The 20,954-nt window shown below is 37.0% G+C and overlaps 1 protein-coding gene across 1 annotated transcript in view; it reads left to right on the top strand.

Annotated features, from left to right (window-relative positions):
- Window positions 1–20,954, top strand: part of LOC135199712 (uncharacterized) — a 140,797-nt gene that overhangs the window by 98,662 nt on the left and 21,181 nt on the right. Inside the window, exons 49-68 of the mRNA XM_064227868.1 lie at window positions 267–590; window positions 1,051–1,306; window positions 2,111–2,304; window positions 2,730–2,816; window positions 3,261–3,407; window positions 4,135–4,234; window positions 4,681–4,883; window positions 5,555–5,761; window positions 6,130–6,312; window positions 7,319–7,511; window positions 8,203–8,370; window positions 8,910–8,964; window positions 9,770–9,914; window positions 10,734–10,994; window positions 11,540–11,684; window positions 12,633–12,819; window positions 17,063–17,252; window positions 18,366–18,524; window positions 19,128–19,315; window positions 19,918–20,112. Coding sequence (XP_064083938.1) covers window positions 267–590; window positions 1,051–1,306; window positions 2,111–2,304; window positions 2,730–2,816; window positions 3,261–3,407; window positions 4,135–4,234; window positions 4,681–4,883; window positions 5,555–5,761; window positions 6,130–6,312; window positions 7,319–7,511; window positions 8,203–8,370; window positions 8,910–8,964; window positions 9,770–9,914; window positions 10,734–10,994; window positions 11,540–11,684; window positions 12,633–12,819; window positions 17,063–17,252; window positions 18,366–18,524; window positions 19,128–19,315; window positions 19,918–20,112 — 3,587 coding nt within the window. The remainder of the gene's footprint in view (window positions 1–266; window positions 591–1,050; window positions 1,307–2,110; window positions 2,305–2,729; window positions 2,817–3,260; window positions 3,408–4,134; window positions 4,235–4,680; window positions 4,884–5,554; window positions 5,762–6,129; window positions 6,313–7,318; window positions 7,512–8,202; window positions 8,371–8,909; window positions 8,965–9,769; window positions 9,915–10,733; window positions 10,995–11,539; window positions 11,685–12,632; window positions 12,820–17,062; window positions 17,253–18,365; window positions 18,525–19,127; window positions 19,316–19,917; window positions 20,113–20,954) is intronic.

The raw sequence follows: 20,954 nt of genomic DNA, 5'->3' as shown, positions 1-20,954 counted from the left end.
CACTTTGCTCTGTAAGCATTACTGAAGGATCACTGCAGTGTCCCTTTGGGCCCTAGCTGCAAATCCTTTAATTTCTTTTACCATACTTCCGTTCATATTCTCTCTTTTTCCATCTTACTTTCCACCTTCTCTTCAATTTCCCTCTCAGCGCTGTATGACCTCATAGGTTCCAGCGCTTGTTTGGCCTTCGGCATGAATTTCATAATTATTTCCTTAGCTTCCATGATTTAATAACGTATTTGTTCACGAACGCCTCTCCCTTCCAGGTCTGCAGCACCGAAGAGGTCCCCGAATGGGTGCTGGGTCGCTCAGCCATCGTCCAGATCAGTCCAGACACCCTGACGTCCAGCGCCCTTCTGCCCTCCTCCGATCTGGTTCCCATGACGCCCTCCACTTCCTCGACGGGAAGGCTGAGTCGTACGAGCCAGACCCCAAGGACTGCTAGCAAACCCAATACTCCTATCCCGGAGGATCCCGAGCGGCTGTCACCCGGGAAGGTTCGGGAGTACATCCTGCATCGCCTTCTGCAGCCAGTTTTAGAGATGTTGAAGGCGGGGGCTGTACTGCACTGCATTTCTGCCGTGGATGTCGTGAGTACCTGGTCTGTGACTCGATTTTGCAACGAAGGGAAAAAAAAGCCCTTGGTCCCATGGAAAGGGGTGTGAAGTAATTAAGTTCCTTTTGTATGGCATATTATTATTCCCTTAATAATGCAATCCCCATAGGGGCATAGTACCATCAGTGTACCTCACGTGGTGCGAAGGTTCTTTGCAGCAGCCCTTTGGCCCCTAGCTTTAACCTCTTTCATTCCTGTAACTGTATCTCATTTCATATTAGCTCTCTTCCATCTGTCTTTCCATTCTTTCCTAACAATTGTTTCACAGTTCAACTGCTTTAAGGTTTTCCTACTGTTACAGTTTTCAGACCTTACTGTAAAATTTCCCTATCAGCCCTGAATGGTTCATAGGTCCCAGTGCTCAGCCTTTGGCCTGAATTCCATTTTCCAATTCCGAATTGATGTTATCTAAGTAATAATATTCACACATGTAGCTGGAGCAAGTGAACTTCCTGTCCCGAAGTGACGTCAACGAGCGAGGCCAGAATGGCCCTGGGGGAAACGGCTCCGGAGAAGCGAAGCTGAGGTTAAACGACCAGCTGGGCAGCTTCCCACTGCTCGTCCAGGCGGCTCTGCAGGTCAGCAGAGCCATTTCGAGTGCTACGCAGCTGCCAAAACTTCAGGAGGAGATTGGCGGTGCCCTCAAGAAGCTAGGGAGTGATGGAATCCTTAGTTCGGCAGATAAGGAGGGTAAGACGCCTTTCTATTCATACAGAAGAATATGTGTTCATTTTATGGATCATAATTTATTGATGGAGTCAGTGTGATACTAAGAAGATATCTTTAGAAGCTTGAATTTCATGTAAATGTCCCTTGAGGGCTCGTTTCATATGGATAGGGTTCATCTTAATAATAGTAATATAATGATAATAACACTAAATTCTCATGTTCAAATGTTATTACAAAAAATTGCTTTGAAATGAACTTCAGGGTTTTCAGTCAGTGTTCGTGCAGTTTACAAAACTTTACGCTATTTGATTATATTGTTCACTGATACTAACTTTTTACTAAGACTTTGAATCGACCTATACTTCTGTTTCTCTTCAGGTAGGGTTCTCAGGAATAAGGAAAAATTATTCAAGATTCTTTCCATTTACTTGTTCTAGTCGACTGACTGTTTCCTCGTTCATCGGGAAAGTCTTCAGGAAATGGCCCATCGAATAGAAAAAGAAGTAGTAATAAGTGGAAAGAATCTTGAATAATTTTTCCTCATTCCTGACAAGTTTACCTGAGGAGGAAAAGAAGTATCGACTGGCAAAGTCTTGATAAAAAGACAGTAGTATTTGCAAACAAAGCCTAGAACTTCAATGGAAATTGCATAAAAGAGAAAATATGCCCTAATAGCATATTTGATTTTTAAAAATTTAGTTTATCTTTCAAGGTAAAATGAATCAAGTGAATTTCCAAAAGGAAATACTATGGATTTATTCACAAATACCTTCGAGGAGTGTAAGCCGCGGTTGTTGCTGAACCATTGCATATTTCCACCCTCAGTTGTCCAGAGTCTGAGTTCGTGTGGCGGCGCTGCCTTCGACCAAAGCTGGGACCTCGTCTCTTCTTCGTGGAGTCCTTGGTTGCTCGTCGGCGAAGACGAAGTCGATGCCAGCGTCATGCCAGAGGTTGGGTATGAGGTCGCCCCAACGCGAGATGCTCGTAGGCTGAGTTGGCTCATTGGAAAGATGAGTCAGGTATGTCTCTTCAAATATGAGATGATGATAAAGTTGTGTAGTTTCTAGTCTCTCATTGGTATTATAAAAACTGGTGATTTTGCCTTTAGTAGGTGGTAAAATTAGAAAGTTGTCACTGGAAGTATAGTGAAACATCAGCTTCTGTCCAACGTCAAGTTCTGTAACCACTGGAAACCTTAATATTTGAATTTCATTTGTTATATTGAGTTTGACAATTTGCAGTTGCTACCCAGGGAAATATTATTTCCCTTTCATTAAATTCTTCTATGCATCCTATTCTTGCCTTTGATAGTTGTTGTTAACTTTACACTCGAGAAAAAAAAGCTTCGTTAACACAGACGAATTTGAAAATGTCAGTGAAATCTCATTCTGGTGAGTCAGATGCTGCTTTAACTTCTGTTTGTGGAATACTGTTTCTTCGGCAGATCTACCGTCCACTGGTCATAGTTGGAGGCCCTGGAAGTGGGAAAACGACTACTGCTCTTCAGGCTTTGTCCTCTCTCACTGACTGGGTAAAGAATGAAGGTTACTTTTTTTTTTTTTCACCCTCTTAGCTATAAATACCAGAAGCACAAGAATTGTTCCTATATTTAATGTCGCGCATTTGAAACTTCGATAGTTTAAGCAAAAGTGAAATGCATCACTACCCTGATATGCTATTCTCCTAGCATTTTGATAAATTTGTACCTATTTATTAATTTGTTAATTTTTTTTTTTGATAAGTGAGCTCTCTTCTTTCTGTATTTCCCTTTACCAACTGTTACTTCTTCCTAATGAACACCTCAATATTCTTTGGAAGATGGAATTTCAAGTCAGAGGCCCCAGTGGTGGGCCTTTTCCATAAGGATATGTTTCATTTAATGAATAATGACAATATGATAATAATAATAATAATGAAATGACAGATTTATATAATGAATTCATAACCCTTCGACAAGACCTGTTGATATTTGCAGAGAAAAATCCGAGTGGACGTGACCTGTACAACCACGGCAGGCGACCTGGAAGACGAGATTCTGAGGCAGGTCACCAGGAAGTCCTTCGACACACTCATCCCGAGCTCTCCTACGATCTTCTTGCTGGATGATTTGGGGCGTCTGCCCGTAAGTAGACTTTGCAAATGGCGCCAGAGTGATAAAAATCAATGTCAGTCAGCTTCATGTGTGACTGGCTTCAGTGCGTCTGTTTATTCAATTCCATAAGAATTACTCTGAAGTGATCAGCCTCGTATTTCTTTTAGCCGTAATTATATGAGAGAAAGAAAAATAAATTTTCTATTTCCGAACAGTCAGCCTGTGGTTTAGTCCATCTAGGAAAATTTTCCAGTAGGATTTTTCTCTTTTGGTTTCATATTCAGATTCTTTTCTCTATTGCAGCTCAAAGAAAAATCATTCATAGTATTTTCTGAAATATTCCCATCTTGTGTTCGATTTCCAGTCAAAGAAATACGTGTAATGAAATAAAGGGTATTTCTACAATAACACCATATTTTTTTGCGTAGCATGAATGGTTTCCCTTAGGGGGATAGTGCCAACAGTGTACCTCACGCGGTGCGCTGCAGGCATTACTCAAGGGTCTTTGCAGAGTCCTTTTGGCCCCTGGCTGCAACCCCTTTCATCTCATTTTCTGTACCTCCGTTTCCCTTCCATCTTACTTTCCACCTTCTCCTAACAATTGCCTCATAGTGCAACTGCTTTGAGGTTTTCCTCCTGTTACACCTCTGAAACCTTATTACTCTCAATTTCCCTCAAAGGTCCCAGCGCTTGGCCTTTGGCCTACAATTACGTTTTGTTTCAGTCTCTCTTGACGTTTGTTTGAACTTTGTTGCAGAGGAACAGCCAGGCTTTCAGTTTCTTGCAAGGAATAGTTCTGCACAAAGGCTTGTACGTCGCCAAAGACAATAACAAGTGGATGAACCTAAGCAACGTGTGTAGGTATCTTTTGCCTTCACAGGTTTTTGAAAAGAAAATATTGATTGCTTTTTATGATTCAAGACTAAAGTTTGATACACTGTATTGCGAGAGCTTTATTTTTATTTTTGCATTCTGGCACTTTTGTAGTCTTGTACTGGAACAAAGATAGAATTAAGAATTGAATCAATTTCTTGTCAAAGTTATTCATTATTGGTTGTATTATGTAAGGAAAGTAATTTCTCCTCATTGCTCTTCCACCTCTCCCTCAACCCCTCTCCACCAGATGCTATAACCTATTTATTTATTTATTTATTTATTTAATTGTTTGTTTTTCTTTATTGATTCATTCATATTAAATACGTGGAGTATGTATTTTAAAACAGTACCGTTTCTCGTTGCTGACATCCAAATTCTCCCAAATTCCATTTGCTGGAAACTGATGACAGTTGCTCTCTGGCCATAGATATTGTAGGCGTTTCCAGCTACTATGGAGACAAGTGGTCCTACGTGGAGGGGGTAGAAAAATTCAGTGGCTGGGCCATCTACAACATGGACTTCAATGAGGACGCCTGCACCTTCTACGTGTCCTCTGCCCTGACGCCAATAAGCTCCCTTCAGAGTCAGGTCGTTTCCACGATGGTGTCAATGACAGAGGCTGTAGCTCAGGTAATGAACTTGCTACCATCGTTACTTGGTGCTACTCATTCTAAGTCCCGCAAGGGTTGGTGCTATCAGTGCACCTCTCACGGTGCATTGCAAGCATTACTTAAGAAGCTTCTTTGCTGATTCCCTTTGGGCCGTAGCTGCAGCCCCTTCCATTCCTTTCACTATACCTCCGTTCATATTCTCTTTCTGAGGGCTTCCTTCTGTTGTGCCTTAAAATAAATAATTTTACTCTCAATTTCTCTCTCAGTGCTGAATAACCTCATATGTCCCAGTGCGTGGCATTTAACATGGCATTTATGTTCTATTCCATAGTAGAAGTTGTAAGTTACAATAACAACGCATAAATATTTCGTATTATTACAAAGCTTACCAAGTTTCACTCCCCAATTATCTTCTGTCGTAGCAGACTTCTAAGCCCAAAATTCACGTGGTTTCACACATATGTAGCGTTGAAGTTTATTTTCTGTTTACATGAGAATATTTCCCAGTAATGTAACTATGTGTAGACTCAGTGTAATATCCTATATGTTTTCGTATTGTTACAAAATCATAGGCTAAAATTCAGAGTAGATGTCTTTAGAGAGCTATTTTGACGATACCTGTAGCTCTCACAGCACAGCTGAACAAGTGCTACGACAATGCTGAACCGAGACGCAACTATATACTTCCAGAGACTGTCCATTAACTTCTCCCGGAGGAAGGAGCCCTTCATCCCTCCCAATAAACAAGTCCTCAAGTGGCACGTTGCCGCCGCCCTCAGACGGGTCTTCCACTCGCAGCAGGCGGTGTCGTCCTCCGAGATGTCAGGTGCTCTCATACTCAACATCTGGCTGCACTCTGTAACTTCGGAGTTCTTGTTCAACCTTCATTCCCAGAGGGTGAGTTGGTCGGTCGGTTCTCCCGTTGGTATGCATTTGTTCCTTGGCTGTTCTTCCACTTGTGGGTTTTGGGAGCCATTGCTATTTCTCTCTCTTTCTGCTCTCGTCAGACTTATTAATGTATTTTAGTAATGTATTCTACGTTTACTCCTGATTGTATTGATATATTTTCCTTTGTGAATTATTCCATATTATTTAACATTAGTTCATGAAATTCTTGCGAAAAGAACTTTGAACTTCACGTCATTTTCTGACTTATTAATGTCTTTTAATAATATATTCTAATGTTCACTCATAAATTTATTGAAACATTTATTGAAAAATTATATGAATTATTCTATCTTCCAATGAAGCATTCATTGTTTCAGCGCAAAGACAAGGCATGGCACGAAATCCAGTGTTGCGTGGCTGAGGAAGGAATGGACATTGTGGGGGCGGTGCCCTCCAGCCCCCCTGTCCCCCTGTGGCCCCCAGGGATGGAAGATGGCCAAGGGGCCTCACTCCTGCCGAAGTACGTCAACGCAGAGGAAGCTGCAAAGCAAATCGCGGAGGTAAGGATCGTTAAGACCTTTTTCATCTTCTGGAGGACACTTCCAACTGCCATTATACTTGGCTGATGATTCTTCTAGTTCTTGCCGATGCTGTGGAAGATTTTGCGTATTATTATTTTTTTTTTTTTCTAAAGGAGGTCATTACCACCTCGACTGTGAACTGGCTACATCTGTAATATCTTTAGCTCTTGAAGACCTCATTTCCTTTTTCACTATGGCTTCTTTCCCATTATCTTGTGGTACCTCAGCTTAATCTGCTAGTTAATCATTTTTGCTCAAAAGGAGATAGAAGCATTTTGAAAAATGATATATATGGAGTTTTTAAGTTCGTTTGGGCGTGGTGGCATAATGTTTAATCTCCTGATTAAGAAGAGACCAATTTCAATCATAATCGATTTAGAATAAAAAAAAAAAGGAATGCCTTGTTACATATTTTCCCGAAGCACGTGGGACAAACGGAGAAACCCAATTTTGTTCGATAAATAGAACAGAATTTATACCAGAACTTTTTTAAGCATTTTCTATATCATTTCTCATCTTTAGAATAATCTTGTCGACCTAAGCAGCAACATGTTATTTATGATTTCAGGTAATTCTGTGTAATTACTAAGTCTTTGGATGGGTTTGGATGTTCACCGTTAATTTTTTATGCTTGAATCATGTATTCCTGTTTTATTCTGGATATACCCATGTAAATACATAATTTTTTATAGTATGAATATATGAATACTGTAACTATATAATTAGATAAGTAAATACCTAATTCTCAATGTGTTCCATTTGATTACGTATAACTACACAACTCCGCAGTGTTCTTTATTATGTCAAAACCACACAGGGTCTTATTATTCCATACGATTGCATATAACTGTAAGACTCCGTGCAAGCACACATAACTATGCACTTGCATGCAGCTAACTGAACCCTGATAATTCAGTCTGTGAGTATATGATTCCATATAAATTCATTTCCTATAATCGTCGCCTGACCCCCTATTCCTACGCAGTGTCTGAGGGCCGGGGGCGTGACTGACACCTCCAGAGGGCACGCGGGCATCGGAATGGGCATCACAGTCATCGTGGACGCCCTTCGCTCTCTCGTCATGCCCCTGGGGACTCACACGGCTCCTTTCCTCCTCCTCGTGGGGCCTCTGACGAGGGACAAGGATGTCACGCTGTTTCTTGCTGCTAATTACATGGGTGAGGGTCGTTAAAGTATTGCTGAGAGAGAGAGAGAGAGAGAGAGAGTGAGAGAGAGAGAGAGAGAGAGATTTGAAAACACACACACACACACACACACACATATATATATATATATATATATATATATATATATATATATATATATACACACACAATTGTGTGTGTATATAGTGTATTATGTATAATATGTGTTCACAAGAGAAAGAGATAGAAAGAGAGAGCGCTAAGTTATGGCCATTGATCTTTTCATTAATTAACCGGCCGTTTTTTTTTTATTTTTTTATTTTTACACGAATGAAATAAAGCCAATAACTCTCATGGCCGATTTAAAACACTAGAAAGCATCGAATTCGTAAACAGGATAAAAATACAGTATGTTAATTAATAAATTTTTAATTTCACCAGTAACATGTCATAACACAGCAATAAAAAAGCATATTTTGACACATGATATCTCTATAAGAAAAGGCTTTTAAGATATTTTATTTTACAAATTAGTTTGCAAAAACAATAATTACAAAGTAGTAACATGAAACTTTCGAAATCAACATTTTAGCATCAAAGGCGCCTTTGAAATTACAGAACAAAGATATTTATTGAGTAGATGAGCCTTTCCGCAATAAATAAAACGAAAGGATTTGACAAACTAATAATCGGAGCATAACAAAACACTAACGCTGGTATTCAGGTATGACGCTGAAGGCCTGTGGCTCAGCCAGCGAAGTGACGTCAGTGCTTGGCGCGCCTGCGCAGGAGTCGGAAGTATATGAGTCTAGCTCGGCCGTCCAAAAAATGGAGTCTTCTGATGATATACCAGCTTTAGTGTTGGTACCAGCATCTCTTCTAAGTGATAAGGGTAAGAAAATGACTTTTCAACCGCCACTGTTCGCGGTCTAGCAATTTGCGGACTCGCCTATTCACGGACTTCTCCATGGAATATATATACACATTCGCTGAAAATTTGTCTATTCGCGGATCTTTTCATAAAGAATTATTCACCAATGACTGTATTTTCATATCATTTTCATGTCTAAATGTATTTTTTGTGATGAAACTATTAAATTACTCAGGTATAAGCAATTTTAGAGTTTTTTTGGTGTTTGAACTATCAAAAATAGCCAGTCGTAACTGTTTTTAAAAGAGGTTTTAAGTATTCGCGGATTGTAGCTATTCGCGGGGGCGGGGGCAGAGAGAGAGAGAGAGAGTTGTGGTACACATCCTCCGCGACTATCGGGACTGACTATACATACTTATGGGTGTGTCGCTGTATTGTGTTGTTTGCTTTAAATGTAAACATTTCAACAAAAGCACTTGCATGCATAGGTCTGTTACTGTCACTCTTTTGCAAGAATTATCATTAACAAACCTTCAATCAAATTGTGTCACCCTTTTCAGACGTCTGCAGGGCAGTATTGAATGCTTCAAGAGACTCAGGCAGTAAGAAGGAAAGGTAAGTTGAGGTTTCTTCTTGTAATTTTCTGTAATCAAGGATAGTAAAAAATGTAACGAATAATGATTATTGTTATTATTATATACTACAAGCTTGTTGGCGCATGCTATGTATGCTGGAACTTGGCGCCGCTGTCTCCCCTACATAACCAACCCCCACCCAGGGCGGACAAACAGGTTTTCAGGAGGAGGTTCGATGTCTCCCCTACCCTCCAGTTCCCCTACTTACCCCACCTCCACCCAGGGCGGACAAACAGGTTCGCAGGAGGAGGTTTGATGTCTCCCCTACCCTCCAGTTCCCCTACCTACCCTGCCTCAACCTAGGGCGGACAAACTGGTTTGCAGGAGGTGGGTGGATCCCTACCTACGCTGCTCCCACTTGGGGCAGAAAATCCGGTTTGTATTGGGTGGGTGGCTGTGTCATGTCTCCAATACTGGCACCCAAGGGAGGCCAAACAAGGAAGATCCCCTCAGATTCTATTATTATTATTATTATTATTATTATTATTATTATTATTATTATTATTATTATTATTATTATTATTATTATTATTATTAATGTGAAAATTGAAATGCTATAGAGTTAGATTTATGTCACAATAACAATTTTACCTCATTCACGTTTATACTCATTAAATTATTAAAAAAAAATATAGGAACAATTTTATTGACTGAAGATGAGACACCATTTATCAATCATGACAATGGCCATGGTATACCTGTGATACCTGTTGCTAAAAGAATATTTCATAAGATATTTCCCAGAACTTATGGCATAGGACTAATAACAATATAAAAATCTCCAGGATAATAGTAGTGAGCGGCTGCAAAGAGGAGATCTGGGCCTTGACCTTCGAACTCAGGTCAGTGTCAGGTCACGGACGTGTTGTGTGTTTACCTGCTCAGACGCTGGAACAGCATTACACTTTCGTCAAGGATCGGATTGCTCAGGTGAGATGAGGTCTGAGGAACACCTTTTGTTATTTATTTATTTATATATTTATTATTTATTAATTAATTAATTATTTATTTATTTATTTGCATTTGTAGATTGCAAGATTTTAAGGCGAATATCGCTTTTCTTGAGCTATGAGAGAGAGAGGAGAGAGAGAGAGAGAGAGAGAGAGAGAGAGAGAGAGAGAGAGAGAGAGAGATTGCGTAAATAGTATAAATACTCAATCAACATATGCACTAAATTTTTACTGTATGCATTTATTTGCCTTTGTAAACTGGAAGATTTTAAGGCAAATATCACTTTTCTTGAGCAAGGAAGAGAGAGGGAGAATTCTGTCAGTGCCTACAACTTATATAAATAGTATAAAATTCAATACACATACGTGATAAATTTGTCTTATATATTTATCTAAAGGTGTTTGCTTTTTTAGTATAAGTAAAGTACTATTCAGCATATACGTATATATGAAAATTTTTATTTATTCATTTATTTATTTGCTTTGGTTAACAGCAAGATTTGATGGCTAATGTTTATTTTCTTGTTTGTCTGTGTGTGCGTGTGTGTGTGAGAGAGAGAATTTTGTCATTATAGCATATGAAACTTTATTATTTAATTATGACTTGTTTCATACAATTATTTTATTTATATTTTGTATCATTTTGTATTTTATTTGCCTTGATAAATTTTTGTTGATTACAAGTCATGAATAGTGATAATATTCAGTACACACGCGTACTAAATTTGTTAAATTTGTTTACTTGTTGTAAACTGTCGGCTCATTTGCAGATCTTACCTAAATAAATCTCACCTTTCAGGTGGACGTCATCAAAAAGGAATCCCGGAGAATTCAAGAGGAAATCGCGGATTTTGTGGCTCAGCTCCACCTATCCTACTGCACCGAAGAAGAAGTCTCTTCGAAGTCCCGAAGGAAGAGGATGTCTTCTCCTGACATCACCAGAGGGATGACGTCCATCCCATCGAGGTTCAACAGGATGCCTCCCGTGGCCTCCATGTCCGAGCTGATTGATGTCTTCGGAGGACTTCTGTCCCAGGGGAAGGACCAGGCTGTGTCCGCTGTGAGGACTGGGTAGAATTAGGGGACGTCATTAACATATTTAAGAAGGCACAGGGATGTCTGATGTCATTAACGAGAAAGGGGGATTACTTGTGGGATTAAGGCCAAGGGATGACTAATGCCATTAACGAGAAAGAGAGATTACTTGTGGGATTAAGAAGGCATAGGGATGACTGATGTCATTAACGAAAAATGGGATTACTTGTGGGGTTAGGAAAGCACAGGGATTACTGATGTAATTAACAAAAGAAGGGGACTATTTGTGTAATTAAGAAAGGGCAGGGATGACTTATGTCATTAACAAGAGAGGGGGATTACTTGCGGAACAAAGAAGGGATAGGAATTACTGATGTCATTAACCATGGAGAGAGATTATTTGCATGATTAAGAAAGGAGATTTATACATCGGTAATCCCTATCCCTACTAAATCACACAATTAATCCCCCTCTCATTAATCACATCAGTAATCCCTCCCCCTTCTTAATCACTCAAGTCATCCTGCCTTAGGAAAACGAACATCAAGTTCCTCTCCTTTTCTCTGGCAGCTGAGCGACTTGGAAAAGGCAGTGAGCAGAGTCGCCGACTTGGAGAATCACGTTCGGGGTCTCAGGGAGACGCACTCTGGCCTCGAGACTTCCATTTCTGAGGCTGAGGTCAACATCAAGGACATTTCTGAGAAGCTGGAGGAGAGTAAGTCATGGCCAGGCTAATGCCATTTGAACTTTTTTAAGTTTCGACTGAGAGCAAGGCTAATAGGGCGGACAACGTCATGCCTTTTTGTAGACCAAATCAAAGACGTCCCATAGGCAATGGTAGGTAATTTTTAACTTTTATTTCCTCACTAGACGAGTGGGTTCCGTACTCGACCATCAGTCTGGTAGCCCGAGTTCGCTTCCCAGCGGCCGCCAGTGCGGAATCAGAGGAATTTATTTCTGGTGACGAGAAATTCATTTCTCGATATAATGCAGCAGGTCCCGTTGCTAAGGGACCTATTGGTTCCTAGCCACGTAAAAAAAATCTAAATCCTTCCGGCCATCGCTAGGAAAGCTGTTAATCAGCTCAGTGGTCTGGTAAAACTAAGAAGATATAGTTAACTTAGGTAATTTGTACTATTCCTGTTTCGTCTAAAAGCAACCGGTAATAGGGCGGGCAGCTTCATGCCATTTTGTTGTAGACCTAACAAAAGTAGCCGCAAAGGCAATGATAGACCTTTCTCACTCCTTAAGGCTTAAAAGCTTTATGTCCTGATAATGGAAGCTTTCGAAAATGTAGTCTGGAAGTAGAGGGCTTCGTAAACGACATTTCTGACAAACTGGAAAAGAGTCAGGTGCCATTTATAAGCGAATACAGTACAGGTGCACCTTTCACGATTTTTGTATTAATGTCTCAACTGGCAGATGTATTGCATCGAATTTCATTATATTCAGGATAAAAGACGAAGGTTTCAACTTCTTTCACACCAGTAGTTGTATAATGAACAGGTAACCAAGCCCCATCTGCTATTAAACTTATCACGTATCCCCTCATCTTCACCCAACCTGGTGACTGATTCTTTTCTTTCCTGCCGAAGAGCAAGCAAGTATTCCGTTCCAGACACCCTCGCAACAAGTTGAAGTCCATTTATCTCTCACCCACCAGAGGAAGCCAGCATCGTCGACCTGGAAAACACAGTGTGCGAGCTGAGAGGGGAGGTGGCCACCGTCGAGAGATCCTACGAGGAGCTTCGGGGGGAAGTGGCCGAGTATATCGAGGAGACCAAAGCTCCTCTGGTGGAAATCACTGCCGAGCTCTCCCAGCTGGATATGCAGAGGATAAGAAAGCTCCTGTAAGTCTGCAACCATCACTAGAAGTTGCTTTGTTGCCTTCAGCTGTGATATAATCTTGGAGAATTAGTGAATAATTTTGAACCACCTGATTTACAATGTGTAGGTCTAACGGGTACCTATTCTAGAGATATAATTTTGAACCACTTCATTTACAATGTGTAGGTCTAAGGGTACCTATTCTAGTGTTATAATTTTGAACCACCTGAATTACAATGTGTAAGTCTAAAGGGGCACCTATTCTAGTGTTATAATTTTGAACCACCTGATTTATAATGTGTAGGTCTAAAGGGATATTCCTATCTATGTTATAATTTTGAACCAGTACCTTGATAATAATGATGTAGGTCTAAAGGGTACCTATTCTAGTGTTATAATTTTGAACCACTTGATTTACAATGTGTAGGTCTAAAGGGTACCTATTCTAGTGTTATAATTTTGAACCACTTGATTTACAATGTAGGTCTAGTACCTTATCTGTAGTCTAAAGGGTACCTATAACTGATTTACGAGGTGGGTACCTATTCTAGTGTTATAATTTTGAACCACCTGAATTACGATGTAGGTCTAAAAGAGTATTCCACTGTTATAGTTTATTACAAATGAATCCATGTAGAACCGATGTAGATGATCTTGGAGCCATGTATGCTGGAAACTCTATTATATATAATCCTTCTTCCCAATATGTTTTCTTCAGTATGGTGTACTGTATATATACACACACATATATATATATATATATATATATATATATATATATTATATATATGTATGTATATATGTGTTCTGATCACTTTATTCATGATCTTTAATGTAACAAAAATACTGTGTACTGACAAAAAAATAATTTTTTATTCTTGATAAAAATCTACCCCATTAAACAACAAAATATATCTATATATATCCATATGAATATAACGCATTAAACAAGATATACATACGTATATATCTGTATGCTCTAAACCCAAATGAACACTTAACTCAATTAGGCATAATCGTTCTGTGTAATGCCATTTTATTGCAGAGAGCGCGTGCCAGGCATAGGCGTTCCTGATCTTCGGAAGACAAAAGTGTTCCGAATGTCAGTTCGGGTGATCTCCTTGGTGTCCTCTCTCTCTCTCTCTCTCTCTCTCTCTCTCTCTTCTCTCTCTCTCTCTCTCTTATATATATATATATATATATATATCAACAATGATATATTTATATATCATCTCTCTCTCTCTCTCTCTCTCTCTCTCTCTCTCTCTCTCTCTCTCTCTCTCAACTATCATAAAAACACTTTTTTATTTCTTACTCTCTTTTCTATTCACGTTCTGGTTTGCGTCAAAGTTCCGTCCTTTCGTTTGTCGATGTCATCATTGTGTTGTGTCCGTCTGAACTTACTTGCATGGAGGAAATATATAATTTAAAAAGTTTAATTTCCAACATTATTTTCCTGGTTGGATTTTTTTTCCATATTTTTCCTGATTGTTTTTGTGTGTTTTAAGTTTTAAGGAATGCGAAATCCACTCTTTGTAGCACAAGCAAAAATATAATAGGGATTTTGAGGATTGTTTCATATTTTTCTAGGGCTGAGAATCAGAATAATGTACTTCTTAATTTTTCATAAATTTCTGATTTTTAAAAATTTTTTGTCATATAGTTTAAAAATTAAATTGATAGTCAAGTCACCGTCGTTCAGTTTTAATTTGAAAATTAAACTTTATAAGGAATTTGTATCATTAATATTTTATGAAAAATTCAAACTAAATTTTGCGTGATGGAAATAACCATATAACAGTTGTCAAGAAATTATATTTGCATATAATTATTCCGAAAGTATTGCGTGCAGAAAATATTTCAAAGATTTTGAAAATAATATATTTTATTTTATCACGTAAACTCTCAAAAGTACTTTAAAGTATATATCGTGATCGACCGTTGAATCTTTTTTTTTTTCGTAAAGATTTCGTATTGTCAATATCAAAGTGTGGCCGTTGTGTTTTTTCTGATAACGTTGTCAAATAGCGATATCTGGCATCTCTGTGGCCACATTGACTGCGATTGCATCTTTGTAAAAAAAAAACTATAACTGTTTTAGATTTTGGTAATTAAGCTTTGATAATGAAAATACCATAAAAAGATATGTACTAAATGTAATTTTTTAAAATTTAATCTTTAAATTATTAAGAGTTTAAAGACGTATCATAATTTGTAAAGTTGAATCGAATATTCATCTTTTACTGTCGACTTTGACAATTACTGGAGGCAAGTTATGTGGATGCCATCGCATTGGCAACACTGAGTCGTTTAGTGTGGTCAAGGTGGCAACACTGACGTTATCAAAATGTGTTTTTAGGACCAGGAGATTTAATAGCAAGCGTTTGTAAAATAAAAGTAATGAGAGAAAAAGAGAAAAACTTTTTTTATACTTATGTAAGAATGATTATGCACGCATCCATTTAATAAACTATACACAGCACATTCTGCACAATTGTTCTGATTCCTTGATGCATGACAGTTTGAAAGATCAAGTTGGAATGGATCGGTGTATTTTGTAACCCAAAAGTCTAAGTGTATAACAAGTGTAGATTTTAAAAAGATTTTCCCATTGTACAGATTGTAGACTTATTGTGGATGACAGTATAGTAATTACTAGCATTGTACTTCCATTCCAATTTTAGAACAAACTGCTAACATTATGGTCTGCGTTTGTCACATAAATTTTAAACATGCACGAAAAGAATGATACGTATGATGTGTATATATATAGATATATATATATATATATATTATATACTATATATGTATATATATATATATGTATATATATATAAATATTAATAATTTATATATATAGAGTGTATATGTACATACATACATACACATATATACACACACACACACACACACATATATATATATATATATATATATATATATATATATATATATATATATATATATATATATATATATATATTATATATATCATCATATGATCACTTGATCGGCATGAATACTAACTCTTGTAATGCATATGAACACTAAATATTCATACATATAATGTTTACAGCTTCGTGTAATGCAATAAGGTTAAGTAACAATCATCACTCAAGACTGATAATGTTTGATATTGATGCTCAAATAAAAGATGATACGATTAATGGTAAACAGGTCTTACTGTAAATAGACTAACAATGAAAAATCTCTATAAAGTAGTTAATTAAAACACTAAACAGTTGTACGTATGTCAGCATTCTTTTTCTGTATAACTTTTTCCCTCTGACAGTATCAGTAAACAAACGATACATATTCATCTTTGATGTTAAAGATTCATTCATCATCATCGGAATCATTATTATTATTATTATTATTATTATTATTATTATTATTATTATTATTATTATTATTATTATTATTATTATTATTATTATTATTACTGTACCCATACCTACAAAAGTGGCTGTATTACTTGGCTAAACCACTCATACTTGATTTTATTATTATGATTATTATTATTATTATTATTATTATTATTATTATTATTATTATTATTATTATTATTATTATTATTATTATTATTATTATTATGCAAAATGAGTAAATTGTCATTAGGAACGCTGCTAAGACATATAACTTGTAATTAGGTCTTGCGTGCAAAAAATTAAAACATTTTTCATGGTAGTTCAACATTGAACAATAACTCAACATATCTTATCTTCATAATTTTTTTCCTTTTCTAGTCGTCCAGTTCTTATTTTCTTTTATATCGACTTTTCCAAAATTGTATTGTTTCCAGAGAGTCCATCTTATTGTGATAAACTCATTCTATATCAACATTTCGCTCTTTGATTTTTTTTTTTTGTATTCTTGTAGAGCTTCAGTAATGCCTAAAAAAAAATCTATGAATTGCCATGATCGCTATTTTAATGTCTGATACTACAGTTCAAGTTTGTGTAAAACAATGAAATAAAGTGTTAGCTTTACAAACAAGAGTCCGTGCTGTTTTTAACAGCAGACGAAAACTTGTAAGCTTCTCGTTTTTGGTATTCATCATCTTTCATCTACTCCATCTTCACAGTACTTTTTATATACACAAACCACAAACATTTCCTTATGATACTGACTTAAAGATATTTAAAAGCCAAGATTAAAGTAAGCAGTTAAATAGTTAACAACCTATAAACGTTGAAGACAGTCAAAAAGTCGGAGCCCAAACTAAAAGTAATATATCCCCTAATTCTTTCGTCTTCGTCGTTCCAGATCTCGAGCGCCTCTCTCGGCCATCCAGGTGCTGTTCGAGTGCTCCGTCTTCCTGCTGGGAGCCACGGACATGTCCATGAAGGCCGTGAAACATGCCACGCACGACAACACCTTCTGCAAGAAACTGGCGGCTGTCTGCGTGCCCGGACTCAACGCCACCCAGATCAGTACCCTCAACGAAAAGCTGGAGGTTGGTGTTATATATTGGCCATTTTGACAGAATTGAGAAATAGATTGCTCAAGGACCCCCTTGAGGGTTTGAATATAATGGGAGACCATAGGCAGTCATTCCCAGAGGAACTGGAGGTTGGTGTCGTATATAGTATATTTTGGCCATTTTGACAGAATTGAGAGACTAATTGCTCAAGGAGCTTCATGAGGGTTTGAATATAATGGGAGACCAGAGACAGTCAATCCCAGTGACAGGTAGTATGGTTAAGGCTGGTATTATTAGAAGTTTTGTTAATAAGTAAACGCGCAAGTCCCCCAAAAATTGGTTGAGGAATGGATGTGTTAGATAACAGCCCTAGTTGATGCGTTACTTCTTAGCTCCTGAGATTCTCTGAGCATCATCTGTGCTCAGTTCCTGTAGGTTCTTTTTTTTTAGTGATTAATTCGCTGAGTAATACTTGGGTTTCTTGATTAAGCATGGCTCAGATTTCGCTGAAATCAGAAAGACTGGTATCTGGGTAACTTGCATTTCAGAGCATGAAATCACAATACATTACAGTGCAATACCTTCAATGTAAAGAATTCTGATGAAGTGTTTCTGGCTAAATGTCATCCCTTCTGAAGAGTATAGAGATGTCTGTTGTCATTAGCAATGAAAATCCTATTTATTTAAGGTATATTCTCCGTGAGTCGCTGATTAGTTAAGCGAATTATGATATGCTATTGAATGTACTGAAAACCTAAGGAAATTAGACACTGGGAAAGTTAATCGTGCAAGTTACAAATCTCCGGAGGAAAGGAGCAGAAAAATTCTCTGGAAACAGATCGAAAGACTCCTTTTCTTCTGCACCAATACAGAAGGTTGAATTAACAATGTAGGATATTTTTTTTAAATAGTACACAGTACAACAAGGTTGAATTAACAATGTAGGATAATTTTTTAATAGTACATAGTACAATAAAGTTGAATTAACAATGTAGGATAATTTTTTAATAGTACATAGTACAATAATGTTGAATTAACAATGTAGGATCATTTTTTTAATAGTACACAGTACAACAAGGTTAATGGCAATGCAACAGGTTTTATTAACAATGTAGGATCATTTTTATTGAATGAATATCTCAACAGCAAATCAAGATGACCAACGACCACATGGCCAGAGTGAGTGACATCGGAGGGGTCCTGCTAACTTACATGCGCACCTTGATCTTCTACTGGCACCGTCACCACGAGGACATCCAGCCTCGCCAGGCTCGAGTCGAGGCTTTGAAGGACAGTAGCAAACAGGTGGGGGGAGGGCGGTGTGTGTTGTTCCTTCTCTCTCTTCAAATGTCACTCCAGCAACCCTACCATTATCCTCACTATTATTATCACTACAGTACTTCGTCACAATACTTGACAAAAAAACATTAATAACAATAATTATAATAATAATAATAATATACAATTATAACTCCAGCAACTTCATCCTCATTCTCACTATCCAGGTTAAGTTGCAGTACTTATAAAGAAAACTAATAATAGTAATAATAGTAGTAATCAAGTTCTCTAGACCTTGATAACAAAATAATAATAACAATAATTTTAACAATTATAATAGTAATAAGTTCTCTAGACCTTGATAATAAGAATAATTATAATAACAATAATAAGCAAGTTCTCTAGACTAATAATAATAATAATAATAATAATAATAATAATAATAATAATAATAGCACGCCTTTATCCAAACTACCCTTTAGTCGCAGTGCCTAATGAAGAAAACCCATAACAATAATAATGATAATATTACGGATACCATGACAGCACACCTTTATCTTCTCTGTAACAACTAAAATCGAAACATTGTTACTAATTTAATTCCAAAATGTCCTCTGCTCCATCCTGCAGCTTCAGGTGGAGATAGCCACCAAGGAGCGCCTCATCCGCGGCCTGAAGGAGGACATCACGAGCCTCAACGCCACGACGAAGGAGGAGGAGGGCAAGATGATCTCTCTGAAGGGGCGCAAGATGGACGTCGAGGAGGAACTCGAGAGGGTTTTGGCTGTCATCAACGAGCTCAGGCCCCATGCTGAGAGGTACGGGTGGGGGTGCGCCTGTTTTACCTGCGTGGCGTTGATTATTATTATTATTATTATTATTAATACTGGTGTTGAAGTCCGGTATTTTTCTAGCGTTGAAAGCCCCGATGATGACCATGGAAATGGTCAAAACGTGTCGACTTTAACATTACTGTTATTATTATTCAATGAATAAACCCTATTCATATGCCATCTTTAGTATATGACAGTTCAACATTGTTCCATAGATATACCATAACATGACCTCCCCGTAGGGGGATCGTACTGTCAGTGGACCTTACGCGGTGTACTGAATTCATTCCTTTTGCTGTACTTATGTTCATATTCTCTTTCTTCCTTCTTCCTATCCACCCTCTCCTAACAATAGTTTCAACTGCGAGGTTCTCCTCCTGTTACACCTTTCATTCCTTTCTAATCTCAATTTCACTTTCAGCGCTGAATGACCGTATGGGTTCCAGAGCTTAGCCTTTGCCCTAAACTCTATATTCCATTCCATAACACGACAGATAAACTGATTCTTGAGACATAACTTAGCATAGCCTAGTACAACAGATGTGTTCAGTCCTTTGACTCTCAAGATAAGAGTTTCCCTATTGCAGGTGGCAGGAGGCCATTGAGAAGCAGAAACTACTCTTAGAACAAGTCACGGGCAACGCCCTTTTGAAAGCAGCCTGCCTCGTCTACCTGACCGACCTGACGCCCATCGAGAGACAAGACCTCACTGAGAAGTGGGAGAAGGACCTGGTCGGAAGGGGTCTCCTGAAACAGACTAGTGATAAGACGGATGGTTTGAAGTAAGATTTTTTCTCTAGTTCTGGAGTTTCTCGCATTTGTTCTTCTTCTTCTTCTTTCTTTTTCTTCTTCTGCAGTCATGATAGGTCACTTTCTGTTGCACCGTGCTAGCAAGTTTGAAGTTTGATTCTATTTTTTTCCTTGAAGATGTATACGAGTATATATATATATATATATATATATATATATATATATATATATATATCTATATATCTACTATCTATCTATCTATCTATATATATATAATATATATAATCTATATATATATATATATAATATATATATATATATATATATATCTATATATATATATATATATATATATATATATATATATATCTCTATACATATATATCTCTATATCTATCTATAGTATTTATAATTTATTTATAGTAATATAATTATATATATATATTATATGTATAATATATATATATTTTTTAGGATATATTATTATATATATATTATTGTTATTAATATTAATTATATGATATATATATCTATATAGATTATTATCTATTATTAGATATATATATATGATTATATTATTATTATATAATAATTTAATTATATAATATATATCATATATATATATATATATATATATAGATATATAATATTATATATATACATATATATATATATATATATATATATATATATATATAAATATAATATATATATATATATATATAATACACACAACTAATAATGTCATTGTAAAGACAATTTATTTATGAAAAGTATTCTTGTTTCTGGCAAACAAACTAACTCCATATCGAAATTAGCCATTTAGGTAATATGTGTTGATAAGGGACAAGATGATTTTAATCTTAATCGCTCG

Source organism: Macrobrachium nipponense, chromosome 26 (genome assembly GCF_015104395.2).
Source record: "Macrobrachium nipponense isolate FS-2020 chromosome 26, ASM1510439v2, whole genome shotgun sequence".
NCBI lineage: Eukaryota > Metazoa > Arthropoda > Malacostraca > Decapoda > Palaemonidae > Macrobrachium > Macrobrachium nipponense.
This window is presented reverse-complemented; position numbering and strand designations above follow the sequence as displayed.